This window comes from Takifugu flavidus, chromosome 2, assembly GCF_003711565.1.
Source record: "Takifugu flavidus isolate HTHZ2018 chromosome 2, ASM371156v2, whole genome shotgun sequence".
Classification (NCBI taxonomy): Eukaryota; Metazoa; Chordata; class Actinopteri; order Tetraodontiformes; family Tetraodontidae; genus Takifugu; species Takifugu flavidus.
The window spans coordinates 10,883,642-10,902,911 of NC_079521.1; the positions used below are offsets into that span (position 1 = coordinate 10,883,642).

The 19,270-nt window shown below is 43.6% G+C and overlaps 2 protein-coding genes across 3 annotated transcripts in view; one reads left to right on the forward strand and one right to left on the reverse strand.

Annotated features, from left to right (window-relative positions):
• The window catches only part of LOC130517456 (protein kinase C-binding protein NELL1-like), a 128,971-nt gene that overhangs the window by 57,123 nt on the left and 52,578 nt on the right, over window positions 1-19,270 (forward strand). The window lies entirely within an intron of this gene.
• On the reverse strand, window positions 9,299-13,674 carry LOC130517468 (piggyBac transposable element-derived protein 4-like). The gene is made up of 2 exons (XM_057019376.1): window positions 13,312-13,674; window positions 9,299-12,412 (listed from the first exon to the last, which is right to left on the reverse strand). The coding sequence occupies exons 1-2, from the start codon at window positions 13,401-13,403 to the stop codon at window positions 10,492-10,494; spliced, it is 2,013 nt and encodes a 670-aa protein (XP_056875356.1). The 5' UTR covers window positions 13,404-13,674; the 3' UTR covers window positions 9,299-10,491.

The window sequence follows — 19,270 nt, forward strand, 5'->3', positions numbered from 1 at the left end:
AGTCTGCCTGCATTTGCTCCGCTGGAGCTGCATTTCTGCACATGGGCTAATATATTAATGCGCAAGCATGGAAATATTCTCAATAAATAGTTTAAAGAAAACCAACAAGATATGCAAGGTTCAGGACATTTGTGCGTCTGCAGGCATTTTCGTTGAACTGTGCCTTTAACAGTATCGGTCAGGATAGGGGAAGGGTTGCAGTTGAAGTTGGGAACAGTTGCATCATTTAAGAACAAATAACATCCAGTAAATTGCTGCGCACCGCAGGGACCCTCCTCCCTAATGGCCGGTTGTCCTACTGCGGTGTTGTATCTTTGACTGCGGTGGTTGGAATCCCAGCAGGAGTGTAATGATGAGCCAAAATAGACCTGGATGCTGTATATGTATCAGCGCATATGTTTTCAGCTTCAAATGGGCCCCCTTTCTTTCCCTGAGATTTTTAAATGACTCCCACACGGCAGGAAGCAGAGGCTTTTTATTCTGGATTGCCTCCTCAGTGCACCCCATTTCTCCTCCATGTTTCAAATTAAAAGCTCCATTGCCACAGCGTGTCCTTGGCACTATTTACTGGTGAGCGCTGGGAAAAGTTGCACAGTTAGTGAGATGCTCAGCTTCGAAGCATAGGCCCATATGAAGGATTGGGGCTTATTTCCATAGAAATGGTCTCAGGAGGGGGTTGTAGAGGGGTGGGTGTTTAGAAGCCAAACCCCCTCCCTTGGGTCATTGCTAACATTTATAGCAGCATTAGCTCAAGTAGCATCCTTAAATTATTCTCTGGCTCTCGTATGCAAGCACAACACAGACTCTCTATTTGGTTGACACACACACACACACACACACACACACACACACACACACACACACACACACACATATATTTATTTATTTTGTGTCTTACGTAGATGTTTCTTCTGTTTTGGGGTCCTCATTTACATAGTAATCAACACTGGTTATGTTTCCATCTCGTTGCACGCTGTCAATCACTCTGGCTTTAGTGCCACACTTGGCTATAGTATATTTGTTTCAGAGATGGCAGTTTTCATTCCTGCTCTGGGTAATAAGATTAGAGCTCAGCATGACGCCGACACAGGAAACCTTACTGAGCTATTTCTGTTTGTTTGGCTCGCCTTCATTTAGTTTCAGTGCGGCCAAACTCCCCAGGGACTGATTCAGGGACTGATTGTCTGATGCATTCCCTCGGCTAACAGGCTTGGCAGAGGCACTTTGTGGTGCATCTGAGTTCCCGTCCGGCTCTGATGACACCAGCTGACTTCACCTCCATTTCTTGCTTTTCAGTCTCTCATAATGTGCCTGGACGTGGTGCTAAGCTCACAGCCTTTCCTCTAACCGCTGGTGCGTCTTTGTCCTGTCTTATTGGGATGTGCAGTAACTGTGCAACACACCAATGGTGCACATGTCCTTTCATATATACCTATATACCTATATATCATAGGGTTGGCAATGAGACTTCACATGTACCTGGCCGCTCTGTTTTGGTTGTCCTGTCAGTTTTTCCTCATTCTCTCCTCAAGGTCATATTTACAGGGTGTGTAAATGCTTCCCATATTGTACATCCTCCTGTCCTAATCCCTGTTAGCTTAAATGTTCACATCTGATATGGTAGTATCCATATCCCACCCCGGAGGTTTTAGGAACTGATTTGTGGCAGACCTTACCTCTTTCCTCTCTCCACACTGTGGTGATAGAGTTATCACATACTTGCAGCTTAGACAAGTTGGACATTTGACTTCTGGGTGGGCCTGACCAAGGGTTTGGCTGCCAGTCGTCCAGACAGTGAGACACGAAGGCACTGGGATTTAAAGCCATGGAGGAAGAGGAGCTACAAAGAGACTGAAAAGCAGACAGATCCCTGGGTGTGCAAAGCAGCAGGAATCCTCCACAAAGGCTGGAAGTGAGCTAATCAAGGGCAGCGCCTGCCTGCAGAGCCGCCGACGTTGGTCTGACTGTGTGTGTGTGTGTGTCTGTGTAGGTGTGTAAAAGGCCAATTCTGTATGTGTGTGCAAGGAGTTGTCCTGATTTTTCAGATTAACTCCTGAAATCACAATTGCTTCCTGTTCACAGTGCAGCACCTGCATTTACACTTTGCTTTTTACCTCCTGATGAGAGAAAATGTCATTTGTACCAGCGGTATAACGAAAGAGAAGCAACTCATTTATTGGCGGCAATTTGGATATCCTTCTTTTCTCCAGGCAGCAATGATTGCTGCAACAGCATGCATCCGTATGCCGTGACGCTGGTGAGCATCTCTGGCTGAATTGGCTCTCATTCAGTGGCATTAAAGAGTAATTGGCGACGTTTGTACTTCTGCAAATCAATCAGGTTCTCCGTGTGAAGTCTTCCTCTTCTGCTTTAAAAGGAGCATGTAATGATAGAGAGCAAATGAACCACAGCTCCTGCTTCAGACCCATGACTCCTGGAAAGGTGGGCTTCGGGGGGGTCAGCAGTACAGTAGGTTGGAGATACAAAGGCAGACAGAAGGATGGGGTGATGCTAGAAAGAGACACATCAAGATGGCAACATTGGCTAACATGAGTCAATATGGATGTATACAAATCCTCAGACAAGCTTGATGTGCAGAAAACACATGTGTCACAGCCCTTGGAGCAAGCTTGAGTTACACATATACACAGGGGCTGAGGAGGGTAAATTCAGCGTGATTGCAGCTAACAGAGACAAAAGATAAACTAAGAATAAGAAATACTGAACTTAGCCTTTAAATGAAGATCAGAAGGACCCCTCTGACCTGCTCTAGAGGTGTGCAGACTGATGTGCAGGGGTTAAAGCAACTCCACTGCCTGCTGCATTGAAGACTATAATAAAAGGAAGGATGGTGATGAAAGTGCACAGGGGACGTGCGTCCGTGGTGCTGAAAGTCTGAAGTCTGGGGGGAGTGGGCAGATTGACTCCAGACCACTGTGAAACACTGACAGGCCCGCTGAAGCCGCAGTGGGTGAGCACTCTGGTAAAGGTCAGTCTAATGAATTATAGTCATTTCACTAAATGCCGGTAGAGGCACAGTGTGCGTGTGCATGAATGTGTGCTGCCCCACTCTCTTCGCTGCCTTCTCAAACTGTCCTGGGCAGCATCCATCTCCGCCATCTGCACTCCTCTGCCTGCACGTGTTCCAGCACAGCCGCCGCCATCCCTGGCATCATACTTTTCCCAAGCTTCCCATTCCTCATATGCTTCTTTATCCTTGCTTATCCCCACTAAATTCCTGACAGTTTCTGAGCCCCGGGGGATTTCGGTGGTAATCCTCCCGCCAAAGGGCTTGCTGGCTGGCTGCTCTGCATAGGCTTCATGTTAAAGTGTTCAAATTTCTGTGGAAATTGAGCCTGAAAAAGTTGCTGTAAGCAGCCTCATGGGAGTGAAGGAAAAGACTCCAAAGACAATTTGCTATTCTCTGCATCTTTCTTGCTCACTTGCGGTGTCAGATTTTTAAATATATATATTTTTTAAAATATTTGTATCTTCATTTTTCTGTAATTAACTCATGTGGCTGATTTAAAATGAAATTGGCTATGCTGAGGCTTTCACCCATAATCCTGATCTGGGTTAGTATCAGGTCATTTGTTTTTTAAAATTAATTCTCTCCAAACGCTGGCGGCTCGCATTGATTCCCGACTGCCTTCATTTTGAGCAAATACAACCCCAAATTCCAGCAGCAGCTGCAGTCAAATCAGATTTCTAAATTATTTGCAATTGGAGGCTGGCACAAACACCCTGTATGGTGCCATCAAAGGGTTATTAGAGGGGTGCAGGAGAAGATCTCGACTGGGATTTTACCTCCCCAGTCGTTTAGTTTCCAGGGCTGCTGTTCCACTATGTCCTTACCTGGACTCTGCTGGAAATATTTTCTCTTTTGTTGCCAACAGTACTTGTTTTATGGTTGTAATATAACGAACACCCATCATGGATGACAGAGTGTGAGTGAACTGGAGGTGGGCCATGTAGGTTCTGTGCAGCCTGACAGCGATAGAACACGCCATCAATTGGACACTGGTGCCGGCTCGCTTGGCTCCAGGCACAACCTCTCCTGAACATGATTACTTCTCGTAATACAAGATGAGTGTAGCTTTGTGCTATCATGAAGCTTATGATAAGTGTGATCCCCAAGTCAATGGAGAGCACAGAGAGCATTCACTCCCCATTCACTTTTTTCACTTTGAACATATTTGTTGGTTTCTGCATCGGAACAGCCTGAAATCTTTGCCATTATTGCCATTATTGCCATGCCCTATGGGGAGATTGCAGCCATTAAACCTACTGGTCTTTGGTATTTAAGCATGTTGACATGTTTCCAAGGATGAGGGTGTCTTGAGACTTTCTGGTCTGTGAATGATCTTTAAGCTGTCAATTGGTCCATAAATGGGGATCACTTTAGGCCCTTTTATTGATGCTGCTTTTGTGTTGCTGGAAAGTAAAGCTGCAGCTTACTGACAGATGTTCATCCTCATTCCTTCTATTAGTCATCCCAGTCTGGTAATTACAGGAAAGCCCGCAATGACAAATGATCCCAATCTTCAGGGTGACACAATTACGATTGTGAGGACATTCGTCACCTCCACATACTGTAGCTCCTCGGCCCTATGGACAGAGATGCACGTGCACACCTTAACAATAGTGCATTGCAGTTCAGAAACGAAATTATAGAGAATGTATGTATTTACTTGTTGGTGGATTACCTCACCTGTGTCACGAAAGCTGGAATTTCTTTTAGACATTGTCCTTAAAAAATATATTTCAAAAGGCACTGAAGAGTAGTAGGTTTCATCAGTCTGTCTAATTCAGGATGTGCGCACCCTGAATGTTCTGGTAATGGTGATTAAATGCATCAGTCATTTAAGAACATGACCTGCCTATATGCCCTGCTCAAATTCTAAATTCACGTGAAAATCAGGGACATTACATCAACTTTATTACGTATTGGAACTTTGACTTCTTTTTTTGGGGTCTTTGAAGAGGCTCAGGCTCCTCTTGCTAAAGAATGTTAGCTAGCTCGCGACTCTAGTGACTCTGTTAAGATTTCATACCTGGTCCCCATCATAACCCTTATCCTAACCCATGTGAACTTATGATGAATGATAAGCCCAGATGAATGACAAACGAACGAACCAAAGCACACATTAGGAAATAATCTTCCTGACTGAACAAGACCTTCCTTAAGTAAACAGCACATTTCTTGCAGGGAAGCCATACGAGTCCTCCAGTCTAGTGTGCTGTGTTGATGTTTAGCACATTTAATTGCGTTTCGTACGCAGTTGAAGGTGAATCTATTGGTGTCTATTTCTGTGCCTTTTCAGCACCATATAGCTCCTACTTATGCTCATTTCATTCTCATTTACAGCATGGTTGTCCTCCCTCACTGGTGCCTGTGTACTAAAAGCCCAGAATGGTTTTAGACGGATTCAACTTCAAATTGAACCCTGCCACACTTCCAAAAGCTTTTCAATAGTTTAATAGCAACAGCAGCGCGATGGTTTGATTCCTTTCTGAAAAATATCTGCCAGCTGTCCTTGCTGTACGGCACAGGCTCAAAGTACAAAGAAGCTCTCTGCAACCCGTTGCCCAAAGCGTGTCAACTGTTGTTGCCTTTGAATAGTTTACTTTATCCCTTTAACAACAGCTCAGGTCAGAGACGTGTTCAAGGTTTACACAAGCAAAGGTGCGTCTGAAGCACCGTTAGCATTTATCATTGAGGGAAATCATTTTCCTTTCTGCCTCAGTCGGACTGCAGCTTCAGCTGTTTTGTCCACACAATAGTAGAGCTGCGGCACCTCTGGGAGTTCTGAGTGTATCGACATGTTTACTGTTCAGTAATAAGGAATCGCCTACCTGTGCAGCGCATTATCGAACCAGTACATTATTAATGAAGTGAATAAACATAAAAATAATCTGATATATTACATTGAACCTGATGGTTAAAGACTTTTTTATGGCCTAAAAATAAATGATCTGCAAGATTTGCAATGATTTTTTCTCTTGCAGTTTCTGGTTACTGATTGAGCAAGCGCACAAAGAACAGCTTTTACTGTAAATCATCGACAAACCATGTTGAGGGGAGCTTCATGTTGTCATGGGAAAGCCATCACAGGGGAAGAAACACAAATTTGCTCATTTCCTGTATGTGCCAGAAGCCTTTGAGCAATCGCTTTTCCAGCCAACAGATGGCTGATCTGAAATTAATATAGAGCAGGTGGTGCAGTTTTTAATCTTTTAATCTGTTTTTTCGGGGGGACCCTCGTGTGGGATTTGTATTGCTCAAGACTGGCCCGTGTGTGTCCCCTTCCAACAGGGGTTGTATTCCTGTTGGAAAATCTGGGTGTGCTCTTTAATTGGCAAACTTTAGAGCTGTCCTTCCTCATGGACCCGGTGGTAGCCTTAATCCAGGTGGCTGCCTGTTGAAGGTGAGAACAGACTTGCTGTTATTGGTCAAACCCACCCAGGAATTAATGAAGCTTGTGCTGAATTGATCTCCACCTGAGTGTTGGACACCCCTGCTGATGTGATAATATATTTGAATGCACTCATGAATATTAATTAAACATTTTTACTTAAGCTTTCAACTTGCATTGCCATTAAGCATAAAATAATCTAATCACATGACTGTGTGTACTGTGGTGAAAGCTAATTTCACCCCAGCAACCCTCTGTTGTTTTAGAAATGACCAACATGACTGATTAAATAATTAAACACCTTAACTACGCAGAGGCAAATTGTTCTACCTTTATCCTCCAACACGCTTCAGCAACACTGCATAAGTCGCGACTGTGACACACCGACACGGCTGAGCGACTAGAAAATTGAGCCCTGGGTTATTCACGTTAGGCCGATTAATGAGTCAGACCACAGAGAGGGTATCCTCTGTTAGGAAGCTGTTGACTCCATTTACAACCGTAATGGTGTGTAATGATGTGATCGGGCTTTTGCCCGTCAGAGTGCAGCAGCAGGGCGTCGACACAACACCATTTACCACAATGGCAGGGCACATAGTGGGAGTTCAGCATCTGCTTCCTGCTGGAACATCAGAGATTGGTCAACAATCAGATTGGCACGGACAGTGATGCTGTGAGTGGAGAAGATGTTGGTTTTTGCTGAACTTTGAAAGATCTTCTGCTAAAATGTGAGATAACCACCAAAAATACTCTCCTATCAGGACATGGTGGTCCTGCGGGCTCGGCCTCAGTCACGGAAAGAATGTTTTCGACCTGTAGATGGGACACACCAAAAAACTGCTGCAAATGCGCAGGAGAAAGCACTTTGTCCAAGTGAGGGTCACACCTCAAGTGGTTGGGTTTATGGGCGGGTGGGATTAGCTTCAGAGAAGCCGTTGACATACTTCTTTAAATGTTCCTTCTCATCCTTTTGATTCCACTGTATCTCAGGTTCTTGGTGAATTTCAGTGAAAAACATTTGTGAAAAAGAAAACGCCAGAGCTGCTCTGGACTAGACCTAGACCAGGAGTCTATCAAGAAACAACAAACAGTTCTAAATGTCCCTAATGAACTTATGAAACTATAACTATCAGGTCCAAATGGATTCTTACAGATACAGATCATGCTCTGAGATGATGGCCATATGTTGAGCAACTCCTGCAACTGGACTCAGTGGTACAACTTGGAATGTTCTTTGAGTGAAAGTAAACTTGTTTTCTCAACTGAAAATGGTGGAGAAACAAGGTGACGCTAACAGGCTGCAGACATTGATTTTTGTCACAGAGACAAATTGCTTAACTTGTCTGTACATTGCAAAAAGGAGACAAACTTTTGCTATTGTGTTGGCAGGACAGAAATATGAGCTGCAGCACACATTTGGCCCCAATTTAGCATTTTAGAGTGGGAATCCAAATCGTGCTGCTGTGACTGGCAGAAGGTTAAACACTCTCTTATCTGTAGACACAAGGTTTATAATCACAGAGGCATTTTCACATCACATCGCCCCACCTGAGAGGCCGCTTTATCCAGACAGGCTCTGTGAAGGTGGCTATCAGGCAATTAATCGCAGGCAGAGCAGCTCTGCAGCTGCCACCTGGCTCCTCACGTTCAGCCTCCGTCGGACCAGAGGGGGATCAGTTCAGTCTTCTTTTTCCACTTCATCCCTGCTTTGCCACACTCTCCCGGCCTCGACAAACACACCTTTGTCTTATTTGTCAGCTAAATGTCCAGCGCATCGTTTGCATGGACAAGACCGTCTCGACTGTATTTTGGTTTTGGGTCACTGTATGTCAGTTACCCTCATTACTGTGTACGGTATCCTGGATACGCTCTCATGTATATTTTACATATTCATATAAGCTATATTTATCCACGCTGCAAATCCCCACTGTACCATTCCCTTGCCCTTTTTTTTTGTATGTTCATAAACCCCAAATTCCTTTGATAACGTGCTGATCAAGTGCAGCGACTGCCTTCTCATGTATGTCCTTGAGATGTACATTCAGATGTACCAGTACATATCAGATGTATGTAGACATATATGAATTGTGCTAACACATAACGTAATAAAGGGACACACTCAAGCCCTGTTAGCAGCTCCCGAGTGCTGGTTGTCAGCCTGAAGACGCCTGGCTTGTTCTCAGAACCCTGACACCTCAGTTAAGTGTTAAATGAATTCAACAGCGATCATCATTCATCCACTCAAATACAGTAAACAGCATTTACTTACTATAGACATTAACAGTGTGTGAATGCGGCTGTCCACCCGCACAACACACACTTAACACACCCTCTACGAAGGCATTTCAAACAAAAGTGAACAGCAGCGGGGTGAAGGATGGTTGCTTCTGGGTGGCGTCGTATAAAAGCAAGTATTTGCTACAACACTCTCACAAATATTGCTATTTTCCTGCTTCTTTCTTGTTCTTAATTGTGGATTAGTTTTTCATGGCGTCAGACATTTTATATTTACCTCATCTTATGCACACAACAGCAACTATAATATAATAATAATCATCAGTAATCACTGCCATTCATTTATGTCTCTTATCCATTGCAACGAAATAAAATTATAATACTTTACTACATGCATTAATTCAAATTGCTATGCTAATACCAAGGCTTGAGAATTTGACAGCGAGCAGCACATTGAAAATGTTGGAAAAACCTTCAGCTCTTTCCCCAGTCTGATCTTTGTGTCTAAATAGTTACTTTGTTTAATATCTTGTGTACTTCAATACAACAACAAATCATTAATAACCAGCACCAATTACGAGCTTAACTGTGCAGTCTATTAGTCAAACTGCCTAACCCTCCCAAAATTAAGAGTTTACACATTTGTTGGGTAAAAACTTTATTAAGCTTCAACAAGCCCAAACTTCCCAAATTAGATTGAAATACAAAAAACTAAAAACACTGAGGTTAATTTGCAAGACTGTGACAGTTCAGTAATCCAGTTTCGGGAATAACAGCTGCAACAAATTCCTTTTAATTATATAAAAAGGTCCAACATTAAGGCCACAGAATACTACAGTAGTTTTAGTTCTTTAAATAAAGATCAGCAGTAAGAAAGATACTAGTGTCAAAAATATAATGTAGAAAAAACACACTATTATTGCAGTTTGTATGAATGAAGCCTCAACCATCGGAGAAGATCGAGAAGGAGGACCTGACAAGCAACCTAATCCAGTAAATCTGTGCACTTGGGTCGGATCGGACGATCCCTGACGTGCTCTTAGTCGATGTCCAAGCCTCCGTTTGGAGGGTGGAGGGAATCAGATCCAGAGAGAACACAGAACAGAGCAGTTGCATTTTCTTCTGCTGTTGAGTTAAATAATTTCAAACATCAGTAGTTTACTAAGCATTCAACCTGCCTGGTGTCCTTCCAACACTAAATATGGAAACTGCTCGTGTTGGCTTCAACTTCACCAGTTGTAGATGGCTGGAATGTTGATGCGAGGTATATATTTTTCCAGTTAGGTGCGTCAAGAAAATAGTTCCGATAATAGTTCCATTAGTTCCAATTTCACATTGAGATTTTAAAATAAACTAATACGAGCGCAGACTAAAATCTTGGAAATATTTCCATGGATCTTCTCTTCAGCCTGGTTTCCAATAAAATATGAAAACTCATTGCCATTATGGCAACGTTAGAAGAGTCGGATTTTTCTACCTTCCCCATCTTTCTTTGCTACTAAGCTTTTATTCATTTTGCATGAAAACACAAGCAGCTGTTCACCCCAATATCTACTCTTCAGGGTGCATTAGCAGCATGTGAGGATTGTGCTTCTGCCACTGGAGCCATTCCACTCACTCAATGAGTGGAGTTCCAACAACATCACTTTGGTTGATCCTGGAACCATGTCTGCACTCAGGGGCTACAGTAGCTTGAGCACATTAGAGACAAGTTACCATGTAATAAAATCTGTTGCTACCTATATCAGGGGCACAAAAGTAAAGGAAAATTCATCAGATCAGCACCGGATGTAAAAACACCCTCCTTGAATGCTCAGAAGAAGCATTTCAATCTACCTACTTATGTACATATACTGTTGCTTCTGTGCCAGTCACGGTAGCAGTTTCTCAAAGATGTAAAACACAGCGTCTTTTTACAGGTGCTGCAATAGACCGGCGACTTTCTTTTGCATAAAACACACGTCCTCCTGCCAAGAGTCGCTCGGAACCTGGGGGTCACGTCGTTCATGTGTTCGACGAAGTAAGCCGGCAGGTGACTGGAAGCGGGTGCGGTGGGGGGCGTGGTGTCCGGGACCTGGGAGGATGAGGGAGCCGCTGGTGCTGCGACAGCTAAACCAGGGTGGTTTTGAGGAGCCGAGCGCCGTGGCGTGGACCCAATCCCGGCCAGGGACAGGATTAGTTGCTCTCTAAAGGCTTTCTGTTTCAGTTCAGGCCGGTCCTGCAGTTTGCACATTTCCTTGTGAAGGATGAAGGCATTAACAGTAGCTATGTCCACAAAGTGATAAAACAGGGTTTTGTACCATTTCAGGGTTTTATGGAGGACATTGTAGTAGGAAATGAGTGCATCTGATAAGTCCACACCCCCCATGTGCTGGTTGTAATCTTTGATGCAGCCTGGAATAGGCACTCTTTTCACTGTCCATTCTCCTTTTGCATTTTTCACTTTGCGCATCGCTGTGTCATTGCTGTACGCTTTGTGCATGGTGGAACACATGTTTACCTGCCGGGCATCAAACCACTTAACAAACAATAGCTCCCCCTGTCTTATCCACCGAATCGTCCCCCTTGGTGTTTTGTCCGTCATATCATTTCCTTTCTTTTTGGGGTATCCGGCCATGTTAGGACGCAGGGTACCACAAGCCCAGATTTTTCTGGAGAGCAGATCGCGAAACAAAGCGGGACTGGTGTAAAAGTTGTCCATATAAAGCTTGTATCCTTTGCCCAGGAAGGGAACATTCAAAATCCTCATGACGATATCATAGCTCCGCCCTTTCCCCGTGGGTTCAGGATCTTTTCCCGCATCCACAAAAAAGTTGAGGGTGTAGCCGCACGACGAATCGGCCAAAACATATAGCTTAATGCCCCATTTGGTGGGCTTGTTTCGGACGTACCGCTTCAAGCCAATCCTCGCTTTAGTCGCCACCATCCGCTCGTCCACCGAGATGTGCTGGTAGGGATGAAAAAAGGTGTAGCAGGCTGCCAAAATCTGCTCATACAGGGGTTTTATTCGACACAGTTTGTCATACCCTGGCGTGCCTTTCTTCAGGTCATTGGCGGTTTCAACTGCTGGGTCGTTTATGTGAAGAGAACGGGAGATAGCTAGGAAGCGGTTGCTAGGCATGACAGAGGAAGGGAACGGCAGGCGATACAGCTTTGATCCTTTCCAGAAATCTGTCATTGCTTTTAGTGGTACCATCCCCATGTAGAGCACGAGGGAGAGAAAAGAGTACATATCCTCTCTTGTGACGGTGTGCCAGTGCTTCTGCTGGGCTTGTCGTTTCTTTTTCCCATTAGCATTGGTGTGCTTGACCAAGTTGTCGATCACCGTTGTAGAAAAGAAAAGTTGGAATAGTTCGAGTGGCGTGTAATTTGCAGTTCTGTTCAGCTGTGGCCCGGGGACTCTCTCTGGGCGGAACCGTGGTTGGGGTGGCTCGAAATCTTCCTCATCCACGTCGTGCCATCGGTCTGCATCTGGTTCATTCCTTGCAAGCTCTTTCTCCGCTTGCTTCTCTCCACTGGAAAACACCCCAACAGCTTGTAGGGAGGAGCTCACTTTTGGGGGCATGGAAGCATTGCTGATCCTCTTGCTGGGGGGGCCCGGACAACGCATGCATCGCTCTTCCTTCCTCTTGGATGGGGATCTCAAGGACATCGACAGGGGAGACACAGAATCAGAGCAGCGGTGTTTTCCAACAGCTCCTCTCTTTGTAGCAGAACTATTCCACTCCTCCTCAGAACTGTCCTCATACGATGTGTCTTCCCTGTAAATAAAGGAAATAATTAAGGATTTAACATGCTGCATTAAGATACAAAAAACGAGTCACCAGTCTTGCATAAAAGCTATAGTTCCTGCCTGGATTTAAGGGGATTTGATGAATTTGCAGTCATTTTGAAGCTCACAACTTCAGGAATTAACGTTATAATGTGGATAGTTAAATTCTTCAAACATGTGGAACAGCAAGAGCACACAGGATATCTGCCAAAGTAGAAGATAATGATGATAGCTCTTTACGGCACCCCCTCTACTGTCTTTGCAGAATATAGAGAAGCCCTCCCAACCCATCCCCCACCACCCAAACAGACCTTTTTACACTGCATTCATAAGACACAATGTAGCCCGGTGAGCATGGAGCAATTAGCTGTTGCGGATACAAAACATACTTATAGCGTGGCAACATAAAATCTGTTTGCATACCGTATGATTAAAAACATAGTCTGTGGACCATAAGCACCTCCAAGTCGCTGTTTACCCCCAATAATTCAAATTCCGAAGGGAATCTCGTATGCAACAATGCTCCTGCACACATCCAAACTGATGGAAATCAAGTTTAGCCAAAATGGAATTCTGAATAACTTTCCACAATTGTTGTCAAACGTGCTAAATGCTAATGAAGTGAATAACTTCCTCAAACGCACAAGTGCATCAGTGGCCGAGTTTTGTGCAACAGTCTGCATGTTTTACCAACTTCCGATAAGAGAAACTTTGTTTTCGGGATTTTCGCTCCGTTTCTCCTGCGCGCCGCCTCATTGGGATTGTTGTGGCCAGCCAAGCCGATCACCTCTCGGGCTTTACCTGCTCGCTTTGTTCGTCTGCCACGATGCGTCCTGCTGCGTTAAAAACTTCAATCTTCGCGTCTGAAATGAGCCGGATAATACTCACAGATCGGTGCCGCTCTCGCCATCGCTGCTGCTCTGGATCTCCGACCCCGACAGAAAATCCTCTAACTCGTCATCAGACTCTGGAAGAAGCATGTCTGGACGACGTGTTGGAAACTTTTTCTAAAGTTTGAAGCTCCCCTGGTATGTGTGGATTAACACTCCCCTCTCCTCCTCCCTCCCCCGGCACAATGGGTGAAATTTGCTTTTACGCGCGGGTCTCCGGTCCGACAGGATATCCCGGCCTCCACCTCCCATATACGGCCAGAAGGCCGATTTCATTGGCTACATTTACAAGACGTTTTTCCCATCCAGCATCATCCCCGGATGGACGTAAACACCTCTGAGCTGAGTCGGGTTTTATTCCAAGTTTCCAACATGCACTGATAAGATAGAGATATAAAGCCTGACTGACAGTCCCTCTAATTACACGGTCGTCTGCGGTCAGGGACTTTTTTTCTTGACTATTTCCGAAAATGTGGTGATTAGTTCACTGCTGTTGGAATATTTTTAATATTCAAAGGTTCTCCGTGCTTAAACCTGGTGTAATGCGATCTCTTTGCCATTTTTAATATTTTATTCCTTTCTTTTTTGAGCAGCTGCTGTTTATGACCTCAATTATTGCAAAACATCTTTTAACACCGTTTTACAACCAAATGGAGGAAGCATTAAATGCCTGCACACAGCCTGTGTTTACAGCAGGAGTCATGAACAGATCATGAATTATTCAGGCTGTCACAGAGTCTGGGAAGTTTACTACATTTTACTCACATTTCAGCCTTTTGTGAATTTATTTTTCATTGCATCATGCCCCAAGACTGCAAGTGTGCCTCATTATTTATTTACCTTCCAGATTGCTGAGGATCTTGCCATGCATACAGTTGTCGGGTACAGACAGCAGGTCAACCAGCATAATAACCTTTGAAAATCATTTTGATGGGATTTGAGACAAGGTTATGATATTGCCTTTTCCTCAGAAACTCGGTGTCGTGAAAATTAAAAGTGCAAATAAAACCCTTTTGTTTCAGCGGCAGGGGAAATTGTATAGAAAGTGTAAAGCCTCAAAATAAACGCTCAGCTTCTAATGTGTAAATCCAGTGTTATTGTTGCACCACAGCTGCCAACAATAATTAGATCAAGGGGGAAAATAATGCTCTCTGCTGCAGTCGAGTCACTCGATTTGTGGCCTCTAAATGATGCATGTAATGTTTCTTCAGAGGTGTGTGTGTGTGTTGGGTGGGGGTGGGGGTGTGTGATGGTGATATCACTAGTCATATAAACTCTGAGGGAATCCTTGGGTCCATTTGTGGTTTCTGCCGCCCACTTCCATCCTTGCATGTTTGATTGCCGAACCAGATTTTTGGCTGTGCCGCTCAATTTTTGATTGGAATTTTCCCATTTGGGGCAGCAGTTTTCTTTCATTTTCTTTTGTTCTTTGATTGTGGTCCAGAACACAGAGTTCCCATTGCAGCACCAGAAATGCTCGCAGTTGTTAAATGACTGACAGGAAACAGTCTTTGTGACTGAACCTCGGATAACTTTGAGCACTTTGCTCCGAGTCTCTAACGCTTTTGTTAAGAAAAGTAAGGAAGCCCAAGGTTTAAAGGACAGGCAGAGATAAGAACGTAATAGACGAGGTGTGTTTTTATTCACCTTCCACCGTCCCTCGGCAGCATTCACGTGCCGTTGGAGGAAGGACCGCTGGTTACCTGCCATCCGTGTGTAAACAGAAAACAAATGAAAGATTCACACGGCTGCAGTAAAAAATGCAACAGCTGCTGCTTTCTGGACTCCAGAGGTTTTTTGCTCCCACTACTGCATCTCCACCTGCTCATTTACACCTCCATGTTTATTACATCGTGCTCTATTTTTTCATTTGCTTTTCACCAAGCGAGTGAGTAAATCAACACCTCAACTGCAGGTTGTAAATGTCTTTTTTAAGCACCTGGAGTCACAAGAGCCAGGCGGTGATTGCTGTATATAAATATGGGGAGGTATAAACATCAAATGACATTCAGAAAGTTTCATATCTCAAAGTTTTTTTATATTTTAATTAATTTTTAATCACTGTGCACTTTCCTGGCTTTTTATCTCAGACCTGACGTGAGATTGACATGATGATAAAAATCTTTCAATACTCCAAAAGATAATTAATGTTTATTAGTGGTGGATAATGTTGGTGCTTCCATCTTGCTTTCAGCCCATGGGTGCTTACACACACACACGCACGCACGCACACACACACACACACACACACACACACACTGATTGTCTTGCACCAGTGTTCTGAGGCACTGGAGTGATTTTATGCCACTTACCAAAACTAACAGAGTTTCGACTTGACAGACCGACGTGTGAAAAATGTTCCTCTCGAAACAAGCAATATGTTAATCTGGTAAACTCGGTTTTCAGTTTCAATACTTTTACTAAAAAACACTCCTTTTGCAAAGTCACTTAAAATTGCTTTGAAAGAGAAAATAATCCTCCTCAGAAGGTTTATTAATGCTCTTGGAATCAATAACGTGACCCATATTAACCATCTGGTCCAGTTATTGATCTATTTTATGCAGAAAATGGCTGCCTGGACAGAATTTTAAGCAAGCACAACTTGGGCAACATTCACTTGAACGGAACCATTTCACACTTATTATTAACACCAGATTCTGAAACACACATTTCCCCATTTTAGCATCACGGACGAGTGTTCAGTTTCCGTCCAGTTCGGTAAAATCCAGCAGCATTTGACTGGCCGTGAATGGCGCATTTGGGAGAAATGTCAGGTCCTACTGAGAGGGAGCGATAGTGGATGGTGGCATTTCCAAAGGTAACTGCCTCTTTGGGCCACTCGCGACTGTGGAGCTCATTAAATGTTCAGCGTGGACACTTTTCTTATCAGCTCTGCCCCTCTATAAACCCTCATGCCTGAATAGAATTTCAGTTTAATCTCCAACCTGGCAGGAAGTTTGGCTTTTTCCTTTAATATGCTGAATTTGAGAAGGCAATGGTGATGGTGGTTAATACTCCTGCATCAATGGATGTCAGCATGGTTATTAACCTGCACAGACCCCCTGCTGTGCACCCCCCAGAGTGCTTACCCTGTCTCATCAATACCTCCCATGGAAGCTAAATAATCACTGCATTCAGTTTATGTCAATTTATGTCACTCAACACTGATTGAGTGAAGATTGGTAAAAGTTTTCAACATAGTTTATCGTACATGGCTTCACGGCTGCAGTTTATTGAGAAGACTTTTACTGTAAACTTGTACATTCACAAGTTATAGTAGAGCATGAGCCATTAATCCAGCTTTACAAATTTTTAGTCCTGATACACCTTTGGTGATAGATTCAAACATAAAGTTGATTCGGTGTTACTGATCATTTTCTATAAATTTATAATCATTGAACAATCTGAGTTTGTGTCTCATCTGAACGAAGGTCCAATGGGTGTGTAATGTTTTCCTCCTCTGACTGATCGTCATGTCAAACGTTGCTGCCCAGACCTGCTTATCTTGGAATTTAACCTTTTATAATAAACATCTACTGAATGTTGTACTAAAGTGAATTTACATTTGTAACTGAATCCACATTAGAATGTTGGGCTGGAACAAGAAGTGCCTTCACCGTGTTCCATCCGACACACAGGTCATTGGAATTGCTGTCTTTGAAAGAGCTGTTTTGCAACTGACGCAGCATCTGACATTTTGAATATGAAAATCAAACACTGTAGCAGGTACAAATGAGCGTGATCAGGGAAGGCGCTCACCAAAGGCTGGTGAAACAATATTGTTCAGCTGAGCAACCAGAAAATCAAAAAGCAGATGAGAAACACAGTTTGTATTCCTGCCAAGACGCTGCACAATTCTAAAACTAGAGCTCGGAACATTCCCAACTTGATTGAAATGAAATGGCTTTGTTCTTGAAAATTAAATGTTTTTGATATTTAGCAATCCAAATGGGAAAAAAATGATTTTCAGCTTTTCATATGGGAAATGTTATTTAGCTGTCATATATTTGATATAATGTATTATACTGTAATAATTTATGTAGTCGTATTCATTTCCGGTATCTGTTTTTTCTACATAAAAAGTGCTTTTGATCTTTTTGGCACATGTAAACTCTGGTGCAGTTGGAGTTTAAATCCTCATTCTTTTACCAAAACTTTTTTTTGGCACAGTGTAACAGCTGGAACTAGAAAAATAACCCAGAGGAGCTGCCCTTACCCTCACCCTTATGAATAAATCATGTGCATCTTTTTCTCGAAAGGCGGATCAATCAGCAATCGGAGCAGTGTTTATTGCATGTGTGACACAGAATCACCGATCACGCACAGAAGGTGTTCCCACATCGCTGTCAGGGCATCACACCTTATTAATTAGGGTCATTGATGAGACAGATTGGTCCCCGGTGACACTCTTAACTCATGATCCCTCAAAGCGTCACTGACGAGCACACGCGTCCCAGACAGACGCCACAGCGTTGCACTCTTCTGCAGAGGAGGTCTGGATACGGGGCCCAGATAGCACCAGTCTTCCACCTGTCTCCTTTCCAGTGCACGTTTGGACATTTAGGAGGAGATAAAGACCCATAGGTTATCATTTGAGTTGCCAGGCCGTGAAATAATGTCACTAAGAGGATTAACTGTACCTCCCTCATGACTAAATGTTTCTGTAACATATTGTAGATCTTAAAAAATAATTCTTTTCTAATTGACTGACTCTTATTGTTGGCTGGCAGAGGCCTCTGTTGGGCTTCATTAAATGTGGAGTGAAATTCAGCAAATTGGAAGATTTCTAGGTACAAACTCATTTGAAGACCCATTTAGCAAAGAGATAAATGAATCTAACAATAAGTAATTTTAGATAATTATGTGTTTAGCACATTTATTGATGTACCTGATAAAGAGCTGCTGGGGCCTGAAAGTTAGTCTCAGCTTCCCCTCAGAACTAAAGAGAGCATGTAATAGAGCTGTCTTACCCTTATTATGTAAAGTAAATGGTGACTGCAGCTTCTTTGATATTTATCGACTCAAATTCTTCTTTGCTGCCAAGCGTGCGGTCTGAGGGCCGAGATCACTTAAGCAGCAGGGGCAAGGTTAGAGTTCAGTCAGGCTACAGTATTGGACAGTAGTGATGCATCTAAGTGGGGGATAAGCTCATCAAATTCCCTCCATGTGAGAAGATGGAGCAAGCATCAGTGATGAGGTATCTAAATGAGCAGCTGAGCTGGCGGCTGAGTCTGCAGATGATCTTGAAAGAGAAGGTGCAGTAAATCAGTCTAAACTGAGCACACTCTGGTTAATTTAAAGGAACAAACCAGCTAAAATTGTGAGACATTCTAAACCTGCTCCCCCTTAGCTGCTGTTTTAGAGGACAGCCACAGTTCTGAAGCCTCATATTGAGATGCTATCATTTGTTTCATATATAACTAGCTCTAATGCTCATTTCCTTACCTCTTCCTTTTAAAATGCAATAAAACAGCAAGGAGGGTCATTTTTGGTGTGAAGCATACAAATGGATAGTCAGCCATGGTGTTTGGGATGCTGTGGTGGCTCGTGAGAGTTGAAGAAAGCCATTAAAATGCAGGGTATTTGGAGAGATTGATGACATGGCGTACACAGAGGAGAGGAATGGAGTGAGTCATGGGCTTTAAAGGTAGCAGCTAACATTAAATTCAGTCTGCGGGAGGTTGTACTCGGGTGTTTCATGTGAAAACAATGAAGCGGGTCTAAATGTGGCACCAGGCTGACGTGAGGACCTCCTATGATCAATTATGTGTGTGATTGGTCCAGGCCCGGCAGGAGGGACATTTAAAGTGACAGGGGGGTTCTCGTCCACTGCTAGACTTTTAATCCTGTGAGATCAAAGTCAGACCCCATCCCATTAAAGGACAGGATGAAAACAAAGTGGGGGAACCCAGCAGGCTGCAGGAGAACAGAGACACCAGGCTTACTGCTGAGGAAGG